General features: G+C 39.9%; 1 protein-coding gene across 3 annotated transcripts in view; it reads left to right on the forward strand.

The window, feature by feature from the left end:
- Spata17 (spermatogenesis associated 17) overlaps positions 1-27,284 on the forward strand; it is a 175,173-nt gene that overhangs the window by 129,267 nt on the left and 18,622 nt on the right. For all 3 annotated transcript variants that reach the window (XM_055609178.1, XM_055609177.1, XM_055609179.1), the window contains one exon: positions 1,961-2,096. In XM_055609178.1, coding sequence (XP_055465153.1) covers positions 1,961-2,096 — 136 coding nt within the window. The remainder of the gene's footprint in view (positions 1-1,960; positions 2,097-27,284) is intronic.

Consider the following 27,284-nt stretch of genomic DNA (forward strand, 5'->3'; position numbering starts at 1 on the left):
ATTTAAAATAAAGTGAAAATGAATGAAGTAAGACTTTTCCATTATTGTTTAAGCAGATATATGAACACAGTAATAAATAATTTTTTAATTTAGATTTAGATTTTAAAATATATTGTTTTAAATAAATGTATTGTGTGAAAATATTGATACATGGTAATGGCTTAACATTTGCTGAACCTTAATTTTACTTTTTCAAACTCTAATTTTTAAAATATTTCAGTGGGTTATTTCAACTTGCTGTATATTTTTCAAATTTTTCTTTTTTTTTCTAAATATTCCTTTTACTTGGAAAAGGCACCCCGTTCTTATTTCCTAGGCAGCATATCTCCTTGGGTTTTGTTTATTAAAAACTAATGAGTTTTCTCTTGGTCAGTATACTGGTGACACTTTTTTCCTCTGAGGTTTTTGTTTTTCCTTGTTTTTTCCAGTTATGAAACACATCTGGCCAAGAATTGAGTGTGATTGGCTTTTTGATAAAGAGACTCCATTGCACCACATTATAACCTCTTAATTAAATTCTTTTCCATGGCTGGGCCTTGAGCACACTTCTCTGGAAGTTTGCTAAGTATTTGAGAAGTTGCCCTGATTTTGCTTAGGTCCAGTTGACAGGTCGTTTACAGATGAGCAGAGGAAGAACTAGTTAAGTGGAATAAAATGGTTCCATTCCATCTGGTGCCTCCCTCACATTGATGCACATTGCATTGTGTCAGTTCTGGGGAGTGGATGGATGGAGTCTTCATGTCAGAGTGTCTGGGTTTCTCTCTTATGAATACATGGGTGCATAGTGGAGAGACAAAGGCCAGGGGCCCCTCCTTACATGACCTTTGATCCACCCTCTTCAGCTTTATTCCCCAACCTCACTTTCTGCAGTGACCTCAGCTTCAGTTCCTGACCTTTCCCAGAGTTCTGCGGGGCAGGTTGCTTTAGCTTTCTTGGGCATCACCCTCTTCTGACACTTGAATTAACATTCATTTTTCTCAAACTTTTTCTGTCGGTTACAAGTTTCCAGTCCTCTTCCACCTGCTGAGAACCCCGTCGCAGTGTCCAGCTGTGTTCTTGTCTTCTGTCCTCTTTCTCATGGATGGTTGAAACAGTTTTGTTCCTTTACTCTTATTTGGTGAATTCGTTGAGGATTTGGCAGAACCAGCGGAGGAAGCCATCAGGTCACACCAAAAGCATAACAGTGGCAGTGCTGGGGAGGGTGAAGGTTACGCTTTCATGTAGAGCCGCTGATACCAAAACTAGTCACACATATCAGTGTGCTGCTGGCGGCAGCCAGGCGCTTCTCAAGGGCCTGCTCCCCATGTTTGCTGACCTCATGTCCTCTTCAGACTCTGCTACATGCTTCATTCACATGAGGTTGCTTGTTGCTCACAGCAGCCCTGTATGGAAGTCAAGACTTGGAAGCCAAGTGTGCAGGTAAGCAAGTACAGGAGCGAGGGAAAGCTGAGTGGAGTAACGGAATAATAATAATAATATTTTGTAGGGAGTGCTAACTCGAAACTGTCACTCACACCTGAGCAGACGTGCCTTCGCTTGGATATCATATGAGAGCTGAAGAAACCCACTTCAACAAGAACTTCCTGTGCTGGTGTTGTGTGTGTTTTGCCCTGTGTTTTGTTTTAGGGTTTGTTGTTGTGTGTCTTTTTTTTTTTTTTTTGAGATTTATACAATTATAAAATGACATTTTGTTTATAATCTAAATTCTGAAAACTCTGGCACCTTCATATGGTCAATTGGATATTTAGCATTATGGTATATTTAAAACCCACAAAAATCCTCATAGAAAAGTTTGAGCATGTCTGTCATTAGGAAAGGAAGTGTCCCAGAAGCCAGGACTTCTGACAGCAGCGGCCAAGGTTGAAGGGGAGTGCAGGTGTTGTGATTTCAAGCCCTTGTTTTCCTTGAATCAGCTGTCTATGGAAATCTAATCATGAATATTGCCTAACTGTCCTTTCAGGTTTTTGCCATTTACTTCCAACCATAAAAACGAGAAGTACATCCCAATGATCCACACGTCAAGCAAGTATAACTCTGGCTCTTATGGACAGACGACCTTTCGCAGTCAAGACCCTAAAAAGTGGATCTGTGACAAGGTGGGCTCATGCTGATCTAGAAATGGTGCTCCTTCAAATGGCTAAAGATAGACGCTGATGATAGCATTAGGAAATGGTACCACATTTAAAAGACTGAAGACAGACAGTGATGATAGCATATGCAAATATTCTCATCACAGTTATGACCATCATAGTTATAAACTTATGGGAAGCTGTTTGAGTAAAGATAGTGCAGCTGACCTGTGTCCTTGAGAGATTTGCATTAACTCTTTGCATTATTGTTCTTACTGTATGTTATATAGCTATATATCCTGTAAGCAATGATGTGGATCACTGTTTTTGACAGATGATCAGTGCTGGGGTTTGAATGTGGAGTCCAAAAGCAGGATGGACTGTTGAGCATGGAGGCCAGATATTTCTCTGCTCCCTCAGTCTCTATGCATATATACCTATATGTGCAGAAAAAGGAGATAAGTGATTGGTATATATGCAGTGTGGACTATATACAGTTGACACATATGTGCATGTACTGTGCATACTGTAAAATGTACAGAACATGTAGGTTTTAGATGGCATTGATAAGGTGTGTTTTTGTTCTTGCTGCCATAACAAATTACCCTAGAAAATCAAGTGAACAAAATTAATAAAGTGGGAAGTGTCACAGTACTAATTTCAAAATATATTGCATTGCCATAGTCAGCAAAACAGCATGCATGGTTCAGGCACTAAGAGACACACCATGACTGGTTCGATAGGAGACAGTGTAACAGCATGCCCTGTGCATGCTGAGTTGATCTTGAAAATGTAATGGCAGAAGGACAGTCTACTCAGCAGATGCTGTTGGAAAAATTGAATATTCTTATGCAGGAAAATGAAGCTGGATCCTTACCTTTCACCATACAAAACAATCAACTCAAAACACATTCAAGATTTTAACATAAGTCCTCAAACTAGTAGAGGAAACAGAGAAAAACCTTTGATCCTGAGTTCAGTAGTGCTTTTTCAGATAAGACCTTAGAAGCATAGGCAGCAGAAGCTCAGTATGTAAATGAGAGTGTATCAAACTAAAAAGCTTGTGCACAACGGAGCTACCAGTCAACAGAGTGGGAGCCATTCAGTGGGAAAGGGAGGTGTTTGGAACTATACATTGTAAGGAGAGGCAACACCCACAATGTAGAAGCAGCTACTATGGCAAGAAAAAAAGCAGGGCTGTGTTTGTGTATGTGTGCGTGCGCGTGCTGTGCGTGTGCGTGAGTGTGTGTGCATCTGTGTGTACCTGTGGCATGTGTGTGCCTAGGTGTGAGTGCATGTGTATTCATGTGCAAGTGTGGCTGTGTGTGCTTGGGTGGGAGTGTGTTAGTGTAGACAAAGGCCTAGAAAAGGTGCTTTCCAAAAGAAAATATGCATTTAGCTTGTGAGTACATGAACAGATACTCAGCATCACTAAAATTATCAATGAAATGTGAATAAAAGCACAATAGATTATTTCATACTTGATAGAGTTATCATTACCAAAAAGACAGAAGGAAAATGTTGGCTAAGTTGTGAGAAAATGGAATCCTTGTGTTTGTGGAAGTGTAGATCAATATAGTCTCTGTGCTACTGTGTGACCCAACAATTGGATTCTAAGCATAAGTCCAAAGGGAATGACATTAGGATGTCACAGATGTAAGTAGATGCCAAGTTCACTACAGCCTCATTCACAATAGCCAAGACAACCACCAAAGATGAGTACATAAGGAGTGCACACACATGCAATATTATGTACCATAAAAGATATCCTGTTACTCATAACAAGAATAAATCTGGAAGACTTTGTGCCCAATGACAAAGGTGAGGCACATAAAGATAGATACTACACCATGTGAATTAGAAAGTCAACTTCATAGTAGAGAACAGAATAATGGGTCCCATGGACTTGGAGATGGAGGTGGGCTAACATTCTACTGCGAAGGTTCTACCATGTGGCTCTCTGCTAAGCATGGCATGGCCCCTTGGGCCTTGGGAGAAGTCATCCTATCCTTCTGATACTGGAGGAAACCTCTCTGCCCTGTCTGAGGGAGAAGAAGCAGCCATGATGGTCCTTAAGTTACCTTGCAGGGTCGTTCATTCTTTCATTTGCTTGAAAAGCAATTGCCCAGCCCTGTAGAGTAGAAGCCCATAGCCTCCCTCCGCCCTGTGTGCTGTCTCTCTCATTTTCTGCAAGTTGACAGGTCCTTGCTCCTCTAATCAGAGCTTTAGTCCAACCTTGTGTTGAGGGTCTGATTACATCCGAGTTGAACAGTCCTCCTTACCACTTTTCAGAAAACTGTATTCTCTCTGCTACGTCATGTCTTTATTTAAGAAGTGTTTTCACACCTCATTCCATCTTAACTGACATCGTCAATATGGGATTTTTGTGGGTGAGAGAGTAAATAATTTGAAAACAACACAAGATATTGTTGTTGAATATTTATTAATGTTTATTAATATGTAATAATTCTTGAGGACTTTATTATGACCCAGCTAGTTCCCTAATAATTGAGATAGAGGGCAACTGATTAATTTAAACAAGATTTAAGTACAATAACTGGGCAGGTATAACTTAAACTAATCTAAGCTGGTCTGGTTACCTCCCAGCCCCCCCCCCCCCCCCCGGTTACTTGCCCAGTATGTCCGGTCTGACATACATCAGGTCATGTCATCTCATTACATCTTTTTTTCTTTCTTCGTTTTTCTCTCATTTTCTCCTCCTACTCACTTCGTGGTCCATATCTGAGACCCTAAGCCTCCAAACTGAACAACTGACTACCCAGTTATAGGCTGTCCAACCTTCTTTATTAACCAATCAGAGATAATTGGAGAGCAAGGTTTACAGAACAAAAACTGATTTACCGATCTTGGGACCCAAAATTTAGCATTTGTGTATATACAGCACCAGACCAACTTGTGATTAGTGTGGGGGTATGTACGGGTGTGCAGATGCATGACACATGCAGGTTATCTGAGGATAGCTTTTAGGACGAGTTCTCTATCTCTCTACTCTGAGTTCCAGGAATGGAGTCAGCTCATAGGCTTGGTGAGCTCTCTTATCTATCCATGAGGTACCTTCTAAACTCTAGCTATTAAGCCATTCTGTTCAAAGGCTCTTTAACAGCAATTCTGTAATCATAGTAATTCTGGGGGTAAGGTCTGTACAGTGAGGTCAGCTGTATACCCTATGGACTTACTGGCAGACTGAGATATGGTTTATTATGTCATTTTATAAAATCCCATAACCAACCATATTACTAACATTTTCCACCAACATGCAACCCTTCTGAACACAAACTAGGTATGAGATGTAGCTACTTCATTTCATGTTTTGGCTGTTTATGGATGTCATATGTATTTCATTTTCTAATCAACATAACTACACTATTTGGCTGAATCTAGGCAGCAGTCCCTCCTTTAAAGCCTGAGTGGTTTTAGCATGTTTCTCTCCATCACAGTAGGAAAGAGTCTTTTGAAGTATTTTGGTTCCTAAATAGAGCCACACTTCCTTCCAGAGCTTTGTGGATATAAATACTTCATCCCTCAAGATGGCATATTTCGATACTTATTTGTCTTCCTCCTTCCCGTCTTCCTTCTTTGCTCTTCAAATGACTCTACTAACTAACCAAATTATGCTTCTAGGAGGCCACACATAATCTATATATTACAGAATTGGTTGTTTCACTAATTGTAAAACCTTGGCGTTGTCTTAAATACCTTATATTTTTAATTGATATTGAGTAACAAGAGTAAGAATGCGTTTTTAAGAATGGGTTTGTTTGCCATCCTACACATTTTGGTGATGTCTCACTTTTAATAATATATGTTTGATGGCCTGGAACTTACCTAGTAATATCAGTCTGATCTCAAACCTACAGCAATTTTCCTGCATCTGCTTCCTGTGTGTGGGAATTGCAAGTGTGTGCCATGCAATGGAGTTTTTAGGCTCAAAATACAGACAAGTAAGACAAATACAGAAATATGAAATGTCATCTGCAGAGATGAAGTATTTATGTCCATTTAAATGTGCACTGAGGGCCAAGGATGTGGCTCGCTGTTAAGGCTCTCACTTAGCACGTGTGGAGCCTGGGATTCTCTCTCCGGCACTGCAAAAGCAAACAACTATGTGTTCTGTGCTTTCTCTACTCATATTCACAGCAACCTAAGATACTTACTTCCTTTGTTTTATTATTGCTTCAAAGAGCTTTATATAAAAATTCACAAATTCAATGAACTGAGGGCAAATAATAGTATTTTTTTTCTGAAAACAAAAAACAAAACTGGAGCCGCTAATGAAAAATAATTTCTGTGTGTATATTTATGATATATGTATTTTTGCATGTGTTTGTGTATGTATCATGCTTGCATATGTGGAAGCAGTTTTACATGTGTTTTGGTATCCAAAGCTGACATTAGGTGTCTTCTTTCCTTTGCTGTCTGTCTACTTTGTCTACTGAAGCTAGGTCTCACTGAGCCTGGAGCTTGCTGATCCCAGCCTATGTAGCTGTCTAACTCTCCCCAGGGAATCTCTGTCTGCCTGGGACTACAGGTGTTGTCATGCCTATGGCCACACTCCATCATCACACTTACCTGACTAGTGCTTTATCTGCTGAGCTGTTTCTCCAGCCCTACACTGTGTTGCTTAAAAAGTGGAAATAATGAATTTATATATCATGCAAATTCCCCATATTTCTTCAGTCTGCTTGTGACTGTACCAAATTAAGCTACTCAATATGAACTCAGTGTTTTAAGTGATCAGACTGAAGCTAAGGTAAATACTTTAGTATTATAATTCCCTATAGTGCTGTGCTTAGGGTGGATGCGAACTAAGGAACTCCCAGTCAGTTGATGTTAATGTCATCTCTTTGGATAGGTCTAAGACTCCGACAATCAAAAGTTCTGTACACTCGAAACATTCTCTGCTTGTCAAAATATCCACGTTGGTATTCGCTGAAGTAGAGGTGACCATGTTTATCCTTTATATGAGAAATAAGTTTCTGTGTGCCTTTTAGACAACTGCCTTTAATGGAGTCATTTCCTGTTTCCCAGGGTTTTCACAATTCAGGAGAGACACAGAGGATGCTGTGTGTTGCTAGCTCCTTTCTCCATCTGCCTGATTACAACTGAATTATGACAGCGCACCTCCTTGCTCTTCATCTGCGCATGCTCTTGGTTCCCAAACATGATTGTATATGATACAAAGCCTAGAAATATTCAGCCCTCCAAAGAATTAATTCAGGGAACTAAGCATATTGCACAGAACATAAAGCTGACCTTCCCTGCCCATGCTTTGGGAATGGAGCAGGATGGGAACACATCACGGGTTTAATGTGCCACATCGCCTTCTTCGGAAACTTGGTGGGACTGCGAGCTCTTGCCCACTGCACCCAGAGATGGAATCTGCTGTCACTCGAGTCCCGATGATAATGAGCACTCAGCTTAACGACCGTGATTATGAGGCTCATAATTGATGTGCAAGTGCTGTGTGTGGGCCGTCACGGTCGAGCTGCACAGGGCCGAGCGTGCCTCGGCTGGGACGCTTTGTGCTTGCATGCACTCATTGGGATAAAATGTGCCTTTTACGCAAACAGGCCAGCTTTGTAGAATTTCAGGATCTCTGTGTGTGCCGATCGCTGATTAAGCACTTGCTCAACAACCGCCCTTCGCAGTTATTTGTTTGGTGCGGTTTCATGTCATTAGGAAATGTAAACAGTAAAATAATTAGCTGTAATTGAAGGAAAATATTTTGCTCATGAGCTGGCCTTAAATAACCAAATGTATATCGTTTCTCTCTCTGTTGCTTGTTCTGCCTCCCTCGCTCCCTCCCTCCTCTCAGTCTTGCCTTACCCCCTTTCCTTTCCATAAATCAAGCTCAGAGATTGGACCCTGGTCACTCTTGTTTAGTCTCCCCAAGCTTGAGTAAGTTTCAGGACAAGTGTATATATATGATAGATAGATAGATAGATAGATAGATAGATAGATAGATAGATAGATAGATAGATAGATAGATAGCTGGCTACAAACATACATACATACATACATACATACATACATACATACATATATAGATTGATCCAGGCATTTCTGATTACATTTCTGATGCATTTAAGAAAATGGAGCAGCAGAGCCAACTCTTTCACTGTAGAAAGATAACATTAGCCCACACTGCAGTGGATGTGTGTCCCACAGGCTTGTTTATGTTTGTGTTTGCTCTATTTTTCGGTCTCTGTTTTCTTTTGAATCAGTTTGTGGCACTCTTTATCAATTTCATTTAGTTATTTAAATGACTTCAACAGAGTTTCTGATTTGACTTTTTAAACATGAAAAAATAACATGTGCAGTGACATATTCAGGGTTTTGAAAATCTTAGTCTCTGTGTGTTAACTTGTGGTCACTAGCCCAATGTTAAGTTTGCATCTCATTCTAACGTGCTTGCTTTGTGCAGTGAGCTAGCACGCTGGAGTACGGTTTTGCAAACAAGCATGGTGAGCCATTAGAAAAGACACGTGGAACACATAACCCAGGATCCCAATTGAAGTCTGCATCCTATTATTACTAATATTATTACTCCTGTTATTAATAACATTAGTCCTAATATTAAGTTCTAGAGAGATGATGCTGAGCACTTGTCTCAGAGACCTGTGGAATGTTCGTCACCTCGCGGGAAACACACATCCAGCTTCTCTTTTGTGCACTGGTAACGGGAAGACAGAGTCTTTGATTCACACTTTGAGGTTTTGTAGCTTTTACCCGTAAAGTTTTCTGTCTGTGGTTTTAGTCCGATGTGATCAGCAAATTCTGAAAAATTCCCTTTGAAGTTTTAAAGCCTCCACCATCGATGTGCCCATCTTTCCTGTGATCTGCTAAGCCAGAGAAACGAGGGTTGAACTCATCAATTACAAGCTTGGAGTATCTGCTCTGAACTCCCAACTTTAAATTTCTACATTTTGCTACATTTTGGTTCCAATTTGCTTTTTTGGTGTGTGGTAAAGTTGGAAAAGAGGCAAAAAACAAAACAAAACAAAACCTCAGTGGGAATGGTCCCTCTGTCTATAGACATCCACAGAAGGGTGGCATTGCTTTAATTTCTCACTAGGAGATCCGGAACAGGTTCATCATCTTCACGAGCCTCTTAAAGCGGCGTGAAGATTCTTCAAAAATGAAAACATAAGGCAGAACACCCTAACTGTAGAACGACCATAGGTGTCTCTACTGCCCTGGAGGTGACCTAAGTCAGCACACCATGGAAATGCTTGCAGCCCGTGTAGTGTTTTGTTGCTCTGCTGTTTACAGTAGATAGGCTGTGGACCGAGACTAGCTGCCCTCAATAGAGGGACAAATAAAGACAGCGTGACACAGATGCCCATGTCCAGATGCACGCTCGTGCGCAGAGGCAATGAAGTCTCTTGGGTGCCTGTTCACTCGGTGGCCAGCGCTGCACTGTTGCAGGCCTGTTGCTCTCCAGCCTGAGAGCACGGAGCTTAGCAGGTGGCCACACAGGAAGCTGGGGTCTTTCTAATGTGTCCTGCACAGTCTATTTATTTAGTTGCCGTTCTCTGGAGCTGACAGGCCTGGAGGATCCCAATGTTTTTCATTGTCTAGTAGATTGGCAGCATTACTAGGATAGAGCTGGCAATTTAGCATTTAAGTTTATTTTCCTAGAAACCTTGTAGTAGTTTTCAATAAAGAGATTTAGACATTTTTGTCATTTCTGGAAATTTTTCTTCAATAATACTTTGTTGTCTTATTTTATGTGTCAAGTATTTTAATTATATTTAATGTTAGTTTTTCTTTGTTTATCTTTTATTCCTCTTAAATGTTTTTATTTATTTATTTATTTTGTATGTGTTTGTGTGTGTGTGTTTACAGTACATATGAACAGAGAGGTAAGGAGTCTATAAAAGCCAGAAGAGGGGCTATATTCCTTGTGGCTAGAATCATAGATGTTTGTGAACTGCCAAACATGAGGTCTGGAAGCTGAAGTCTGATCCTCTGCAAGAGCACCAGATGCTCTTAATAGCTGAGCCATCCCTCCAGCCAATATCTTCCACTTTAACTGCATTCTCTCTAACTCCTTCTATTTACCTTTACCTTATCTTCCCTTTTAGTTGTTCTGTTGTTTTTCTTTTCATGAGATTTATTAAATTGTCACTGAAATAAATTTCTTTTTGGTCATACATATTGTACCATTCATATCTGATGTGGTCTTATCTTTGTCCTCTATTTCTCTCTGGGCAGAATAACAATACATCTTCCTGTGTTTTCTTTTTAGTTCATTTCTAGCCTTTGTCTCTAAGCAAGTAATTACAAGTATAATGTGTAAAAATAGCTGCTAATTGTTATTTGAGAAAATTTAATTCCCTTTGAAAATCTGCTTTTCACGTTTTCAGTGTAATGTGAGCTTTAATAAGACTTATTTTTCATGTTTTTAAGCATGTTATGGACAGGAGTCATAGGTCAAGTCTGCATTTTTTGTCAGCGCAGCAGGTTGTCAGTGAAGTGGTAGAGAAGAAGGAAGAGAGTATATCTATGGCTTTGCTTCAACAGAATCCTACTTTCCCACTGCCTTCTTTTCCTTTACTCTATGACCCAAATGGTGACCTCCCTCTAGCCCTTAATGTTTTCCTCTCCCCTTCTGGCTGCTGCCATGAGCAGTCATGTTACTGGGCTGGACTTAGCATCCCCACTCTTAGTAGTGTACTATCTCTTTCTGGAAGAAACTTCGTCTGCATCACCCCCTCTTTATTTTTGTTTGTTTGTTTGTTTTTTGGCTTGGTTTTTGTTTTCTGAGACAGGGTTTCTCTGTGTAGCCTTGTCTGTCCTGGGCTCACTTTGTAGACAAAGCTGGCCTCAAACTCACAGAGATCCACCTGCTTCTGCCTCCCTGAGTGCTGGGGTCACAGGCCTGAGCTTGGCACTCGCCCTCTTATATGGTGTTTTGTAAGCAGTCTTTCCCCTGCTTTGCACACACCCACAATTGCAGCAGTGTGCTACTTTACTGACACTGTTGGAACTAAACATTTACTCTTTAGTTATAGGCCACATTAATTGGGCTTTCTAATCCTCCTAATGTGAGGAGGAGTGTGTCTACTTTCCCTTCTGCTCCTCGTGATTATCTGAATGAAGGGGTTGATGCACAGAGACATTGCATTTAGCTTTAGATTAGGATTGGAATTTTTTTTTTCTTTTGAATTGGCTAAAAAAATCCTTGAAAGTCATGTTAATGGCAGGCTTCCTCAGTGATTCAACAAATCTTTATTGAGTACCTTGTTTGGCTCAGACTTGACTAGGCATCAAGGATATAACCTTCAGCAAAAGCAAACAGAGCCTGTGCTTTCACTGAACATGTAGTTTACAAGGAATAATGGACATTATTCACTGCTCAAAATACTCTAATAAAAAAGCCATAGATCTGAAAAACACTATAGCAAGGAAACATGGTTGGTGGGGAAAATGGAGACGTGCCATGGGAAATGGTGCTTCTGCTAAAATATAAACAAATGTTAGCAAAACAAGATCTCTTTGTGTGTGTGTGTGTGTGTGTGTGTGTGTGTGTGTGTGTGTGTGTCACATGATTAGATAACAGACAAGAAGACCTCTAAGCCTTTGAAGAGCTCTGGGATTGCTTTCAGTCTCAGGAGCGTATGCCTTTATGTTTCAAAGAACTCAAAAGAGGCCCCGGGGCTGGGGATGAGTGTGTAAATGTGTGTGCATTAGGTGCTGGAGAGACAGATAAAGTCCTTGCCATGCAACCATGAGGACCTGATTTCTCCAGTACCTACATAGAAATGAGGTGCAATGGTATGTACCCCTAATCCTACTGTTGGGGAGGCAGAGACTAGAGGAACTGTGGCTTGCTGCATAGTCAATATAGCTTAACATGGAAGTCCCAGGTTCAGTAAGAGATGAGAGAGAGAAAGAGAGAGAGAGAAATATTGAGGAAAGTACCCAATGTTTATTTTTTACCTTCACAAGCACACACATATACCCATATACTTAAGTATACCAACACACACACACACATGAATATTCAGGTACCTTGTTGCTCAACCTACTGTTGAACTCTGGTTTTTATACTAGGAGATTTGAATGTTTTTTAAGCAACATTGAAAAGATGAGATTAGTATTTTCAAAGGATCATTGGGTTCAATGTAGATAATTGTTTTTAGAGAAGACAAAATGAAAGGGAAAGAAACCAGTTAGAAATGGGTAGTGGTGGCACACACCTTTAATCCCAATACTCAGGAGGCAGAGGCAGGCAGGTCTCTGAGTTCCAGGCCAGCCTGATTTACACAGCAAATTCCAGAACAAGGAGGGCTACACAAAAAAAGGAAACAGAGAGAGAGAAAGGGAAAGGAAAGGAAGGGAAAGGAAAGGAAAAAAAGAAAATACAAGTAGTCCAGGTAGATTTAATGGTGGCAAGCAGACTTGGGGAGATGGGAATTAATCCAGACATACTAAGAATAGAAGCAATTGTTATGCTAAAATTGAAAATGAATTGACTGTGATAGAGCTAAAGAAAGGAAAGTTTCCTAATTTCCTATCATTTTCCACAAAAGGAACCTGGGTTAATGGCAGTAGTAGTCACTGGAAGATAAGGAAGACCACAGTTTGAAGACAGCCACAGAGAAGAGATCCTCAGTTCAGTCTTGGGCAGGTTTGAGTATGAGATGTCAGAAAGATGGCTGAATACCAAAGTCCATTTCTTGAAAGAACAGTTTTAACTAGAGTTGCAAAATTAAGTAAATTGTTTATAAAAACATAGACTAGAATACTAATAAAGAATAAGAGAGAGAAGATAGATATTTTAAGGAATGACAGTATTTGTGGCATCTTGGAGTAAAAAGCCCCTTACAGGAGATAGTTAGTGAGGGAAGAGAACAGTGTTATCAAAGAAGTCAAGGAGAGAGAACGCGGTAAGAGGAAGGAGTGATGAGCCATGTCAGATGGTGCCATGGAGTCACAGTGGATGCGTGCTGAACAAGCCCCACAGATTTAGCAAACTGCAGGTCACTAGTCTCTTAGCGCGAACTGATTTAATCACAGTGTGGAGACTAACTCAGACAGAAGTCACTGTGGAGTGAGAAGAAAAGGAGAAACTACTGTACATAGAAAATGATTTTAATGAGGCTTGAAAAAGAGACCCATACCTATGAAGAAGAATGACATAAAATACCCTTATTTTGTTTTTAAAATGGAAAACATTTGGCCATGAATAAATTATACTATATATATATATATATATATATATATATATAACTTAATCAATTTTCTGTGTTTTGAATTTTTATTTACCTTTTAATTTTGTCTTTTTGAATCTTATGATGTTGATGATAAAGAAACAGTTGTTGACATCATGTTCTTATTAAATTTACTCTGCGAGCTATTTGCAAAGGATTACCTCACAGTAACTGAGATATTAAATAAAACTCATCGTGTTTTGCGATGCATCAATTGGAAAATGTGGTCCCTTGATGGTAACCTCAGGCTCTGAAGAGTAAGTGCATTCTAAAGAGAAAATGTGATGGTGCTTGTGATGCTGCTGGCCAGCGAAGCGCCGCCACTGTCTGTGTGCTTTGTCTTGCTTGCCTTCCCTTCTGCATTGTACGTTAACTAGAAGCTATCAGAGAAAGGGCTCCTCTCCTCTTGTTGTCTTTGTGTTTCCTTAGGCATAGCCAATACAGAACCTCCTCCCTGGAACCTCTCTCCTAAATTTCTCTAGCCCACTCAATCCTCTTCATACCCCATGCTAGGAGTTTCCTTCACCTCTTCCTTCAGAAGGCCTCTCCTCACCCTGTGTGGAGTTGCATGCCTGTGCCCTAGCACTCATGGAGTAGAGGTAAGAGTATATGGGGCCAATATTATTCTTATAGTGGGTTCCAGGAGGGCCAGGACTGCTTACCAAGGCTGTCTCAAAAGCAATCAGAAGAGGAGCCTCTCAGTATTCCTCAGACATAGTCTTTCCTAGCTAGTTTAAAACAACAGCCTGGCATAAAATAACATAGTTTTTCTTATGGTTAAAAAAATCCACTGGATTCAGTTAGTATTTCAATTATTTTTACACATCTTCCTGTTGTTTTGGGGAGAATTTATTTGCTGTTAGAAGAGTGAAGGTGTGCCTCTCCCAGTTTCTCGGTAGCTTACCAACCTAAAGCCATACATGAAGGTGACAAGTGCCTTTCCATGTGTGATGAACAATCAGCATGTGCCCTGTAATTTTCCCTTACATCTTGAAGATGTACTGGTTCTTGTTTTATACGTATTAGTGTTTTGTCTGCATGTATGTATGTGTACCACTGTGGACCTGGTGTTCACAGAGGCTAGAGGACGTTGGAACCCTGACACTAGAGTTACAGGTGGTTGTGAGTTGCTCTGTGGGTGCTAGAAATGGAACCTGGGTCCTCTGAAGGAGCAACAAATGCTCTAACCACTGAGCCATCTCTCCAACTCCTTATCCATCACGATTGTAGTTCTTTCAGAAAACCACGTCTGTTCTAATTGACCTTATCCTCTGAGAAACTCATTTGTATTGATAAAGCCGATGAACAACAACCTGTAAGAGTGTTTTCTTAAAAGTAAGATTTTAGAAAAGAAATGAAATTTGAAACTAAAGCAGTGTGAACCTGAGGCTTTTGTACACTGATCCTCGTGGGGGTTTTGAGATAGTACATGTTGTTTTGCTAAAGGAATTCAGAAATCATCTGTCATCTCAGCTCTGACATCTAATAGACATAAATAATGCCCAAGGGTAGAAGCAATCTCATCTGCAAGTTCTAATGGCATGATTAAGGAAGTCCGAAGTCTCTGTGTCTAATATATACAAAGTTTATAAGAGAAATGTTCATGTCAGCCGCTAAACCTAAAAGGTGGTGGAATTCCTAACAGTATAGCAAAAAAGATAGCAGACAGCTTGCATAAGGTTAGATATATTTACTCCTAATGTGTGTAGTCTTTTTATCCTAAAATATTACTGATAAAAATTCTCTGTGCTTATCATGGATGTACTGCTGACAGTTAAGAAGCACCCGAAGCTGCCTGAGTTGCTCAGATCGGGAGATTCTCAGGTTCACTTTTGAAGCGTTTGATATTCCAGGAAGAAAACCCCTGCAGAGCATAGCTGCCATGCTGTATGAAGCTCTGGGTCAGCAGCATTTCAGCCATTAGTGGCAGCTCTGGGGTCTGGTGTTTAATGTCATCTAGCACAAAATAAATCTCACTTTCAAGAAAGCTGTGTCTACAAAGGGTATTCCGCACACTGCCTCAACCAAGTCTTCTGTTTCAGAGCAAAGATGCTTTCAAATGTGACCTGTCTTCCCAATATACTTTAATATACCAAAATATTTTAATACTTTAAAATATTTTCATCCTTAGTACTATATATTATGTTCTTATAGGAAGTGACAGTATGGTTGTTTTTGCATTTTAAATGTTATAGACAAAACTTAGTTACCTCCAGAACACACTATCTGAAGGGTATCTGCTCTATATATTCAGAGTTCATCTTCTTTGCCCCATTTATCTTGCAGTGTTCTCCAGAACTAAAACAAGCATAGATTCATATAGGAAAAGAAACACAAGGAAATAGCTGGGAAAACCTCTCAAGTCGAATTTCCACTTAAGAATGACACTCTACCGTGTAATTATTTACTGTAGGAGAGGAGAGTTAGTGAGAGTGAGACAGGCACACACTACATGGCGCGTGTTGCACCCTGTGGTCATCCTTCTTAGCTGCCAACTTGGCCACACCTGAAATCAGCTGAAACCAAAGACGTTGGCTACGAGCCTGTGAGGGACTTTCATTTTATTAAATCATTTCAAGTGGGAAGACCCATTTTTAATGCAGCTCTTTTGAGGTCCAACCTATAATCTGGATTTACCTTTAATCTGGGCCACATCTTCCTGTGGTATTCTGTATAAGAAGAAAGATTTCACTCTTTGATTTCTCTTGTTCTCACTAACGTTAAAGCCTACTTCTTTGGAATCCTGGCATATACTAAAGGTCAGCCGAGGCATCCAGCCTTGTAAACTGAGCAATTACTGGATTCTTGGACCTTCTGTTTATAGGCAGCCATTGTTGGACTAGCTCGACCACAGTCTGTTAATACATTTTAATTAATATAATATAATATAATATAATATAATATAATATAATATAATATAATATAATATAATATAATATAATATAATATAATATATTCATTCTATAAGTTCTGTTCCTTAGAGAACCCTTACAAATATGTATGTCTCTGGGCTTCAGTCTTTGTAGTCAGGACTTGTCTGTCCATAAGGTCTTACCAGTTCACTCCTGAGTCAAAGCAGTCTCTCTTACTTTTTTTTTTTAAGAAACCTGTTTGCTAACCTCCTTTCTTGCACTTTTTGAAGTGAGAACTTGAAGTATAGAATAGCAATCTGTCCTCATTTTAATTTACTCCACTGCTGTTTTCTTAAGAAAAATGTGAAAACATCAAGTTGCCAACCCAATACCACTTTGGACATTTGACTTTCAGAGAATCTGACTGAGGTTGACTTCCTCTGCAGAAAATAAAATAAGATAGAGATGAACCCAAACTTTATATTTTGTTGACTTTTAAATTTAGAAGAAATTTCTGTCATATGCCAAATATGTTTGTTTGTTTGTTTTACCATCATGACTCTCAAAGTGTTTGCTTTTTTGCAAGATGAAAATAAATCCACATTTTGTAAAGAAATTGTAGGAGATCAAATTTCCCTGAAATAGTGCTGCTGTTTAAGATGGATAAGAGGTCGGGAAATTAGATGGAGCAGTGCGCTTGTCTTTCACCTGAATTTTATTTCAGATTTTCTTCTTTAGAAGTGGGGGGTGGTACCCCAGATAAGCATCCAGGTAGGTATATGGTGCCTGTGGGGTCAGAGCTCCAGTGGCTTGCTTTGGGAGGGACAAGGGAGCCCTATTTGGAAATCATGTCATTTCCTTTATAGTGTAGTTGTCTTGTGTCCTTTCCGTGGCTGGGCATGTTGGTGTTCGTGCTGTCAGTGTGGTCTGTGACAGCTGAAACCTGGGAATCCGCACACCGTTTTACTAACATGGAAGTTGATTCAGTAGGCATTGACTTTCATATCATGCTCATGGATTTTTTTTACCTTAACAAAAATCCCTGCTTCGACTCTTTTTTAAGTGTAAGCTTACTAACATACTTCCTCTGGCACTGGCCATTCAGATACAGTTCTCTCCTGATTGATTCTATTCTCCAGGTAAATGTTGTTTGGTGCTTTTTTTTTTTTTTTTAATAATGAAAGCCCAGCGCCATCCACAATGTAACTGTAGTGAAGTAAATAAGAAGAATAGTATATATAAGCAGTTCAACCCATGAATGTACTCTGTCTTAGGTCAGGGTATCTCTGTGTAGTCCCAGGCTGGGATTGTACATAAGCTCTTCCTGCCTCAGCCTCCTGAGTCCTGGTTTTCAGGCAGGTGTTTACCAGCATGCATGACTTGAACTCCTGACATTGCTCTGACCATGTTTTTCTGTTTCTTCTGACTTATTTTGAGCCTTAAGTTAAAGTTAAATCTTTATCTAAGACTTCAGATTCTACTTTTTAATATCTCACAAAATTCCTCTTAGAAGGTTTTGGAAGCTGGGTACCATAAAGAAGGGACAGGAATTCATGCTAATGTGCAAATAAACCATCTAGAGGAAATGGTCAACTTTGATGACCAAACAGCACAAGCAGGTGTATTCCAAAACACTGTCGAGACTTCTTGGCCATGAAATTTGTGATTTTAGTCATGCTTGATAAGAGGGCTCTTCCTTGTTCTGCGGACAGGGAACCAGCCTAGAGCACTTCTAGAAGAGCTCCAATCTGGTCCCTCCAGTGTGATGTCAGGAGGAATGGAGTTCTGTCCCTGAGTCAGTGATTTTCAGGTGCGTCCTAGAGCATGCTGAAGGAAGATGTTTCCTACCCTCCTGTGGTGCTCTGTGGCCCGTTGCTGGGAAGGGGTGAGAATGAAGCTTTCTGCTCTGGTCTCTGTGTGATGTGGTAATGTCAACAGTGAAATTTCTGCCTCCCAATTTCCTTCTGTTTCTGCATGGCTTCTTCTGCTTGTATTATAGTTGCTTCCAAACAGAGGTCTCTGGGAAGGGGGGTGCAAACAGTTTCAGGCTTATCAAATCAAGTCATTTTATGTGTGTTTGTGATAAGAATCACCTCTGTGAAATATTTCCGCAGAGGACAACCGTACCCCAGATGTGTGTATTTTTATATAATACATATATTTTTAATGGTAAAATCATTACAGTTCAAGGAGTTATTCCTATTTTATAATTTTGGTTTTAAGATTTTTTTTTCTCTGTGTAGCAAAAGTAAAATGAATGATTCAACGATTTTGAATATGATGTACAAATGTAAAATCAGTTTTGAGAATATTTATTAAACTGTCAAATGGACAGTACTTGCAAGTACCCCCACTAGGGTAGACTGTAATTCTTTAATGGCTTTGCTGTGGCTAGATCATGGGGGTTTGGGCACAAGGCTTGAGTCAGCAGCTATTTACTGGGACATCAGGAAATCATTTCCTTTTGTTAGTAACTGCGACAACTATGCCAGTGCATGCTAGCTATATTCCAGCTAGGAAATGGTCTTGTTTTAACCCACCCCAGCCCCATTTGTGCCATAGGATTCAGTGCCACCCTGCGGGCCAAGTGTGTGTTGTTTTCTGCCTCAGTGGCTTGCAGGGTCCTCCACCATCTGCAATTCTTCTTTAGCCTGTTGATTTCCTGTCTTCTCTTTTCAGAATGGTTTGAGGCCTTAAAGTATATGTGTTTCTCTGGTATGTGTTTGTAAACATGGAGGCAAATTTGCTCCTCATTGTCCATTTTGTAAAGCATATGTAGGTCCACAGAACTCTGGAATTTTCTCAGCAAATAGCAAACAACTGCTCCTTGAGGTCAGGAAGAGTCCACATTCTCAGACTCTGCTGTTTGATTTTTAGCTGCATAGTTAGCGAGCACTTTAAACATGGTCTCTCTGATCTGTGACATTGTATAAGTATAAAATGCATGGTAGATCCTGAAGACTTGGTTTAAAACCTATAACTGTCATTAAGAATTCTACTCATGTCACGTGACAGTGCTTTCGACATCTTAACATACGTTGTTAACACAGAGTTCATTTTGTCTGTTTCTTCTCGCATTTTTAATGTGACCATTAGAAAAGCAAACTGACCTTTTTGGCAGACATTGTGTCCCTGGAAAATGCTACAAAGGCTTTGCTTACCCTGTCGCTTAAAGTGGGAAGGTTTTAGCAGAAGTGGAGAAGACTCCTCTGGAAACTCGGGCTAGCGTGTCCTGTGATGTCACTCTTTTCCCTGCAAACCCCAGCACTGTACAGCACTGCTTGCCAGCTGATCTCCAACTGAGCCTGCTGCTTCTGCATCTCATGGGACCCCTCACTCCTGGTCACTCGTGGGCCAACTGATAGAGAACTCTAAAAACACAGAGTGGACATCCTCTCGTGGAAACGTTCTTAATGGGGAAAAAATTCCTATAACTTCAGGAGTATCGACAATGAGAGCTTAGGTGTAATTCTCATGATGCTGTCTACTGTGTGCTATTGAAATGAGGTCGGCTTTCCTTGTGGCCCAAAGACTAGAAAAACACCTCTGTTATAAGGAAGCTGAGGGATTTGCTTCCCACCATCCCCTTTAAAGAGATTTTATGAATTTACATTGTGAAAAGTCAGACTGAACATCTGTAATTCAAGGAAAGGTTATAATTCAGTAATTGTGGGGGGGGAATTTCCCTTTTTTCCTTGAAGTGTATATACTATGGTTGTAAACCGAAACATACCTGAAGTATGTGTGCATACAGTCATGGAGAGGTGTGAAGTCTCTCCACTTTCCCTGCAACTTAAAATGAAGTACATTAACCAAACCTCCCAACATTTGAAAGGCTGTTTAGAAATTCTAACATAAATAAATAGACGTGACTCATGGACACAGAAAACAGGAAGAAAAATCAATCAAAAATACTCTGGATATTAAAGCCGACTCTGTGGCCTGCTGTGAGACTGCTTGACTGAGCAGTGCGGTACCAGCCATGTCCTCCTTCTACTGCTAAGAGTAATGCACACAGACAGAGTGACAGTCACAGCACAACCTCCCATCAGCAATAATTAATCTCTTAGTTAAAAGAGACTCGGAAAGCCTCTCGTCAGCCTCCTCTCAAGTTGGAGGGACCCTGGTTTTTGATGTTTGCATTCTGAGGAAAATTGTCCCCACCAGTTCTAACAAATTGAAACACCAGGCTAATTATGGCAGCTAATGAAGTGTGGGGAATGGTCACAGCTTGTCGTGAAACTGTTCCTTCAGCTTGGATTAGAGTTTCATCAATCACTGTTTTAAACTGATCCAGGATCGCTTCTGCCCGCTGCTTGGCATTTTAATGCTGTCTCTGTAATTGGTTTTTTCCCTAAGCTTAGACTGTTTCTTGAAATATTACATTCTCAAGGCAGGACTTGCAAACTCCAGTTTATAAAAAAAAATTACTATTAGAGATATCCACTGATCAAGTGGTAGAAGGCTAATAAAAAGCCCACCGAAATAAAACCCTATGCGGCATTTCAGCCCTCCCAGGATAGCAATAAAGCACAGCCACAGACACTGCTGTTTTCAGACATGTATGTGACACAGTTCGGGAGAATCATGGTTGGTGGTTGGCTGGCTAAATTCTGCAAGGATTTCTGCAAAATTAATGTGGAGATAGTGGGTTATTTTTAAGGAAGAGCAGGTCACTACTTATCAGAGTTATAAGATGTTGGTATCAAGACAAACACTTTGAAGCATTAAGACCAAAGGTTATACTTGTGTATATATGTATACATATATATATATATATTGATATATATGTATACATATATATATTGATATACATATATATCCACATACATTTGTGGGAAGTGTGCACAGATATTAGTATTTTGATTTATTTTTCTTTTCAGAGTTCAGTTTAGTAGCTGCCTAATCCTGAGATTCAGCTCACAAAACCTTGCTTCAAGGTTTTTGTCTTATCTTTAAAAAGGACATAAGCCATTTATTGATATTTTAAGGCTATGTGTTCACAGAGTAAACTTCATTGATCATGACATACCTTTATCATAGATCACCATATCCAATCTGCTATACTTAGTTTAATATTGTTTATACTTGCATTTATCAGTACGATTAGTGTTTGAGTTTTGTTTCCTTGTAATGTGATTGACAAAATATTGTTAGCAAAGTTATGCTGACTTTACAAAATAATTTAGGTCATATTTTTTTAAATTTTGCTTTTTATATAAATTATTATTTGCTTCTTAAATAACTGGAAGAATCCACTAAAGAGCCTACCAAGCATGTGAGGTGTTCTTACAGGGCAGACTGACCTTTACTGAGATGTAGTTATTTTAATATGTGGAGAACAATCCAGATGTCCACATCATATCTGTTATGTCAGATTATGTTGTTTTTTCATAGTTTGACTCACTCAATTGAACTTTCTGAATTTCTAAACTTTTACATTTATTGGAAAAGTAGATGCCCCTGATTTTCTCTTATCCTGAAGGAATGTTTATATTAATGTTGTATTAATTATCAGTTATTAATGATGTAGTACTATCTTTTCTTTAATGGAGATTAATATGTACTTTCATGTTGCTCTTACTAAGGATTTTTCAGTTTCATCAGTATTTATGGAGCCAACTTTTGTCTTTCTTGATTTTCTCTTAAGTTAATGATGATTTCATCTTTCTTTAATATTTGTTCTTATGTATATTTTTGAAATCTTGAATTTAATTTGCTGTTGCTTTTGTTCTTGATAACAATCTTTTTAATCCTTGGGACATGCATACAAACCCATAAGCTTCTTTTAAGGAATGAATTTAGTAGCCTATCACAGGTTTTCATCTTAATTTTAAAATGTTTTCATTATCATTTTTATATTGACTAATAGCATTTCAAGATTTCCTAGTTATATTTATTAATTTACTTGCTGAAGTCCACTATACTCAAAGAATTCACTTTGTGATTTTGATCGTCTCAAACTTTTTTTATAGAACTTGTTTGATTATGAGTCTCATCCTCTGCTTTGATACCTTGATCAGAGGCTGTCTATGGAAGGCTCCTGTCCCATTCCCTGTCTTCTCCTGCTTCTGACATCTTTCTTGTTTGTCCTTCTGAATGAGGATTGAGCATCTTCCCTAGGGTCTTCCCTATTGTTTAGCTTCTTTATAGATTTTAGTATGTTTATCCTATATTATATAGCTAATATCCACTTATGAATGAGTATATACCATGTGAGCAGAGTGCAGGGAATCTTATGAAAGAAGGGGGAGATAAAAAGCCCTGGAGGGAACAGGAGCTCCAAAAGGAGACCAGCAGATCAAAAAACAAACAAACAAACAAACAAACAAACAAACAAAAACAAAAACGAAAAAAAAAAAAACCTGCCCTGGGAGCCCTGCAAACACTGATAGCCTAACCAAGGACAATGCATGGAGATTACCTAAAACCTCTGGCTCAGATGTCCAATGTGGGGTCTCTAGTAAGGGGATCAGGGGCTTTTTCTGGCATGAACTCAGTAGCAGGCTCTCTGATCACCTCCCCCTGGGGGGTGCAGACTTGCCAGGCAACAGAGGAAGACAATGCAGACAGTTCTGATGAGACCTGTTAGGCTAACATCAAATAGAAGGGGAGGAGGACCTCCCCTATCAGTGGACTAAGGGAGGGGCATAGCGGGAGAAGAGGGAGGAAGGGTGGGACTGGGAAGAGACAAGTGAAGGGTCCATAGCTGGGGTACAAATTGAATAAATTGTAAGAAATGATACTAGTAAAAAAGAATAAAAATATAAAAAAGAAGTTACTTGATGGCCAGGTTCTGTTCTGTCTAAGTACATATTTCAAGTTCATAAAAAATACTATCTATTTTGTCCTGCTGCATAAAATCTTCACTATTGATCAATTTCTTGAATTTTTGAGAAGTGTGTTCAAATATTCTACATCTATAGTTTTAGCTCATTTTATATTTAAAGCACTAATACTATTGATATTTCTTCCTAACATCAAAATGAATCATTTCTTTGGTGCATGGGATATACCATGAGGCATGATTTAACAAGGCATCACCAGGCTATTTCTGTGGTCTTGAGTATCCACGACAGAGTTCATTGTCTATGGAAGGCTTCCCCTTCAGTCAGTTTCCCCATCTGTGTCAGTGGTCAGTCACCATTCTCTTAAAGGAGTAAATATTTTAGGTTTTGTGGGTACCGGGTCAGCCTATATAATCCTAAACTATCACTGCAATACAAATTAAGCATAAATAGGTCACAAAGGGTATGGATTTTCACCTATAAAATGTTACTTTTAAATGAGGCTGGCTTGGGCCATTCCCTCTATAGTCTGCCAATCCTTGTTTCATTTTTATGTATCCTCTGATTTAGAGCTGGTTTCATGTTTGCCTGAAATGAAAACTCCATTTATCAGCTACCTCTTAAAGCTAGGCCTAACTCCATGGCAAAGTAAGTTAAAGTGTGTCTAACTCCTGCGAATTTTGCCTAGGCTTTTTCTTTGTATAATAAGTTTGATGGGTAGAAGACAGCTAGCAGCAAAACTCCTTCTTTAAGAACTGTGCAAACTAGAAAGATGCTGTGTCCTAGTTGCACAGATGTGTGTGGAAAGCAGTCTGCTAAACAGTGACTAACCTTCAGAGTGCAGAGACCAAGAGTTTGGGGAAAGTAGTGCCAATCCCCAGAGCTTTAAACCCTGCAACAGTGTCACAGAGAGCCCAGATACCACATGCCATGCTGAGTGTGGGAATCTACTACTTCTACTAGGAGCAGTCAGCAAGCCTATCCTGCCCACCACAGGACATGTATTGGGGAGATGGTGCTTGCCTTCAGGGTTCCTTGTTGAGTAAGGAATTCTGAGAAGTAGTCCTGGGCTAAAAAAAAAAAGCGAGTAACTAAGGATGGATTTCTTTCTGGGTTATTTATTTAAGACAATTTCCTCTCCCTTCAGGAATGTTCAGATGAAGGACTAGATAGTGGCATTATTGAGTTGCAGAAGCCAAGCAGCAGCTTGAGCTGGGCACAGAGCACTTTGTGCAGGGCGTCCTGGCCATGCCACACAGGGGTCTGAGCAGTGGTTCACACTGCTCATCAAGTATCAGCAGTGGGAAGCTAGGGAACAGGGGCTGTCCTCCAACTTAAGCCTGGAAAGACATCTTGATTAGTAGAGCCTAAATGCCCAAATCCATTGGCCTTCCATGTAGGCAAGCAATGTATCTAGTGTTCTTCAAAATGAGAGGGGGTCAGAAGAAAACAATTTCATAAGCCTGTAATGTTACTTTGTTACATGCACTAAAGGGTCACTTGATGGGCCTGGTGCTGTATTGTAAGGTTCTTCTGAGTCTCTTTGGAATGAGAGACTGACTAGCTAAGGGGTCGGTGGGCATCCTCAGTGAGAAAGCAGTCTTTCAGCAAGTGCGGGGAATAAGAGACAGCAATGACAGAAAAATATGGGCTTCTTACCACGAGAAGTGCCACACAGACCCGGCACCTTTGAATAAAGGAGAAATGGACTTCTCTCTTGCTCATTTAATCCTGTTTTGGATGTTCTATCAACTACAGCAGACTCTAATGCCCAGTTACATGCCAGGCAAGAATGCTCGCACCTCAGTGTTTATAAAATGTCAGGCCCTGATCCATTTGAAACAAACCTCAGACATCAAGTTATTGCCCTAGTGGCAGACAAAAGATATCTGAGGTAAAAGTGCTTCTTTCATTATGTATTGGGATAGGGTGCACATTTTAATTACTTCCTTTAAAGTATGACCTTCCCTTCATCACTAATTCAATTTTGAACAGCCAATTGTTACCTCCAAAGTGAATTTTTAACATCTTTTATTATTAGTGTGTATTAATTGTACAGAAATTGAGTTTCATTATGACATTTTCATACATGTATATCAAGTACTTCCAAGGTGAATTTTAATTCTAATAGAGTCTTAGTTTTCTTCCTTTTTTTGTAATTCGTCTTTGCCCTTACTTTATGAGTATCTGGTCCTTCCTTTTTACCTGTTTTATCCATTTGGCCTGTCCTTTTTTAGTGTAAAAGAGAATTGAAGCTAGCAAATTATCTCCATCATTTAGATGTTTGCAGGTTGCAGGGCAGGGTGACTTTGAGCTCCCTGGGCCTCATCCAGGCCTGTACATGCTGTTTTCTTCACGGGCTTATGAAATTGTTTTCTTCTGACCCCCTCTCATTTTGAGGAACACTAGATACATTCCTTGCCTACATGGAAGGCCAATGGATTTGGGCATTTAGGCTCTACTAATCAAGATGTCTTTCCAGGCTTAAGTTGGAGGACAGCCCCTGTTCCCTAGCTTCTCACTGCTGATACTTGATGAGCAGTGTGAACCACTGCTCAGACCCCTGTGTGGCATGGCCAGGACGCCCTGCACAAAGTGCTCTGTGCCCAGCTCAAGCTGCTGCTTGGCTTCTGCAACTCAATAATGCCACTATCTAGTCCTTCATCTGAACATTCCTGAAGGGAGAGGAAATTGTCTTAAATAAATAACCCAGAGAGAAATCCATCCTTAGTGCTGGTGTTGGGTCAAAAGTAAAGTGAGAGAAAAAAAAAAAAAGGAAAGTAAGATCTGCAGAGCTGAGGGCTACCACTGTCTCTTTTTTGGAAAGCTTCAGTGACTTCCGGGGCACCCTGCCTGAGCTCTGAACCCTCCTCTCAGATAGTTCCCTGCTGAGTTTTTTGGCTTCATTCATGAGCACATAGATAGTAGTGGCGCCGGTTTGTAACCCCTGACCCAGCATCCTCACACAGTTGTTCTCTATGCTCATCAGAGGTGAATGAGGGTTTGTGTGGCTCCAACAGAGGATCACCTGGAACAGGCAGTTCTTCCTGCTCTCAGCTCATTACTGAGAACCTGTGATGGCCAAGAATTCATGGAACAGTGAGGTAACACACAAACATAATCACAATCACATTAGCAGTTTTGAAAATTTACATAGAATGTAGCTAGATAGTTTGAGAACAGAGAAAATAGTTAAAACACTTTGCCATTGATAGTCACTCCCTTGTGTAAATATCACTAGATATTGCTGACAGCTGTATCACAGTCTATGTTAGTTAAACATAGTCAGCGATAGAGATATATCAAGCACTATCCATTAGCATCATAAATTGCATTGCTAAATAATGTTTCCATAAAAGAAACCTAAACTCACATTTGTCTAGCAGTTTAATATAATGCCCATAAAAGCCTTAAATATGCATTTACTTTTCATTTCCTGGATGTGGAGGCATGCACGTAAAGGTCAAAGGACAGTTCTATAGAGTTGGTTGTCTTCCCCCTTTCCATGAGTTCTAGGATCAAACTCAGGTCATTGGGCTCACGTGGTAACTGTCTTCACCAACTGAGCCATACCACCAACCCTTAATAGAGTCTTCATGTGACTTTTCAATGAAAAGGCAACAAAATAATTCTTATGCTTTTTCTTTTCATTATAAAATGAAAAGCTTCTGAAGATTTTGACTTGTTTGTAGCACTCTGAAGCCATGAATAATTCATATAATCCTTCATAGTCCTAATGGTTCTAAGACCTGCCAGGACCACTGCAAACCATTTCTACTTGTTCCCATCCAGACACAACACTACACTGACTTTTGTATTTGATGTCTTGTTCTTATATTGCATGTCTTTATGAACATAGATTGGCTACATAAAATGGTTGACCCAGTGACATAAGAGCAGTCACCTCCTTATCAAGCCAGTGTCTCACAAGTGTTCCTAAGCAGTAGCTTGCGCAGTTTGTTCATTGACAAAATGCCGGATTAATGAGTTGGCTGTACACAGTGTAAGAGGAGGTGTTAGCCAAGCAAGGGTGCAGGCCAGTAAGACCAGCACTCAAGAGCCGAGCAAAGTCACACAGCAGTCCCAGGCCAGGCTGGGCTGCTCAGTGACACTGACTGAAAACAGGCATGGAGTTAGCCATGGGAAGACAGGTTTTAAATCTGTCTCCAGTAAATTCTTCTTTTATTCTTCCTTTGGAGATTCTTGAGACAGTCTCGGTTTGTGACCCAGGCTGACCTTGAATTCACAGTCCTTCTGTGTCCACTGTAAAGTGCTGTGTTTAGAGGTGTGCATCACACCTGGAATTTCTGATAACAAAAGTATAAAGTAAGTGTA

The sequence above is a fragment of the Psammomys obesus genome, unplaced genomic scaffold (assembly GCF_907164565.1).
Source record: "Psammomys obesus unplaced genomic scaffold, mPsaObe1.curated_primary_1811, whole genome shotgun sequence".
Classification (NCBI taxonomy): Eukaryota; Metazoa; Chordata; class Mammalia; order Rodentia; family Muridae; genus Psammomys; species Psammomys obesus.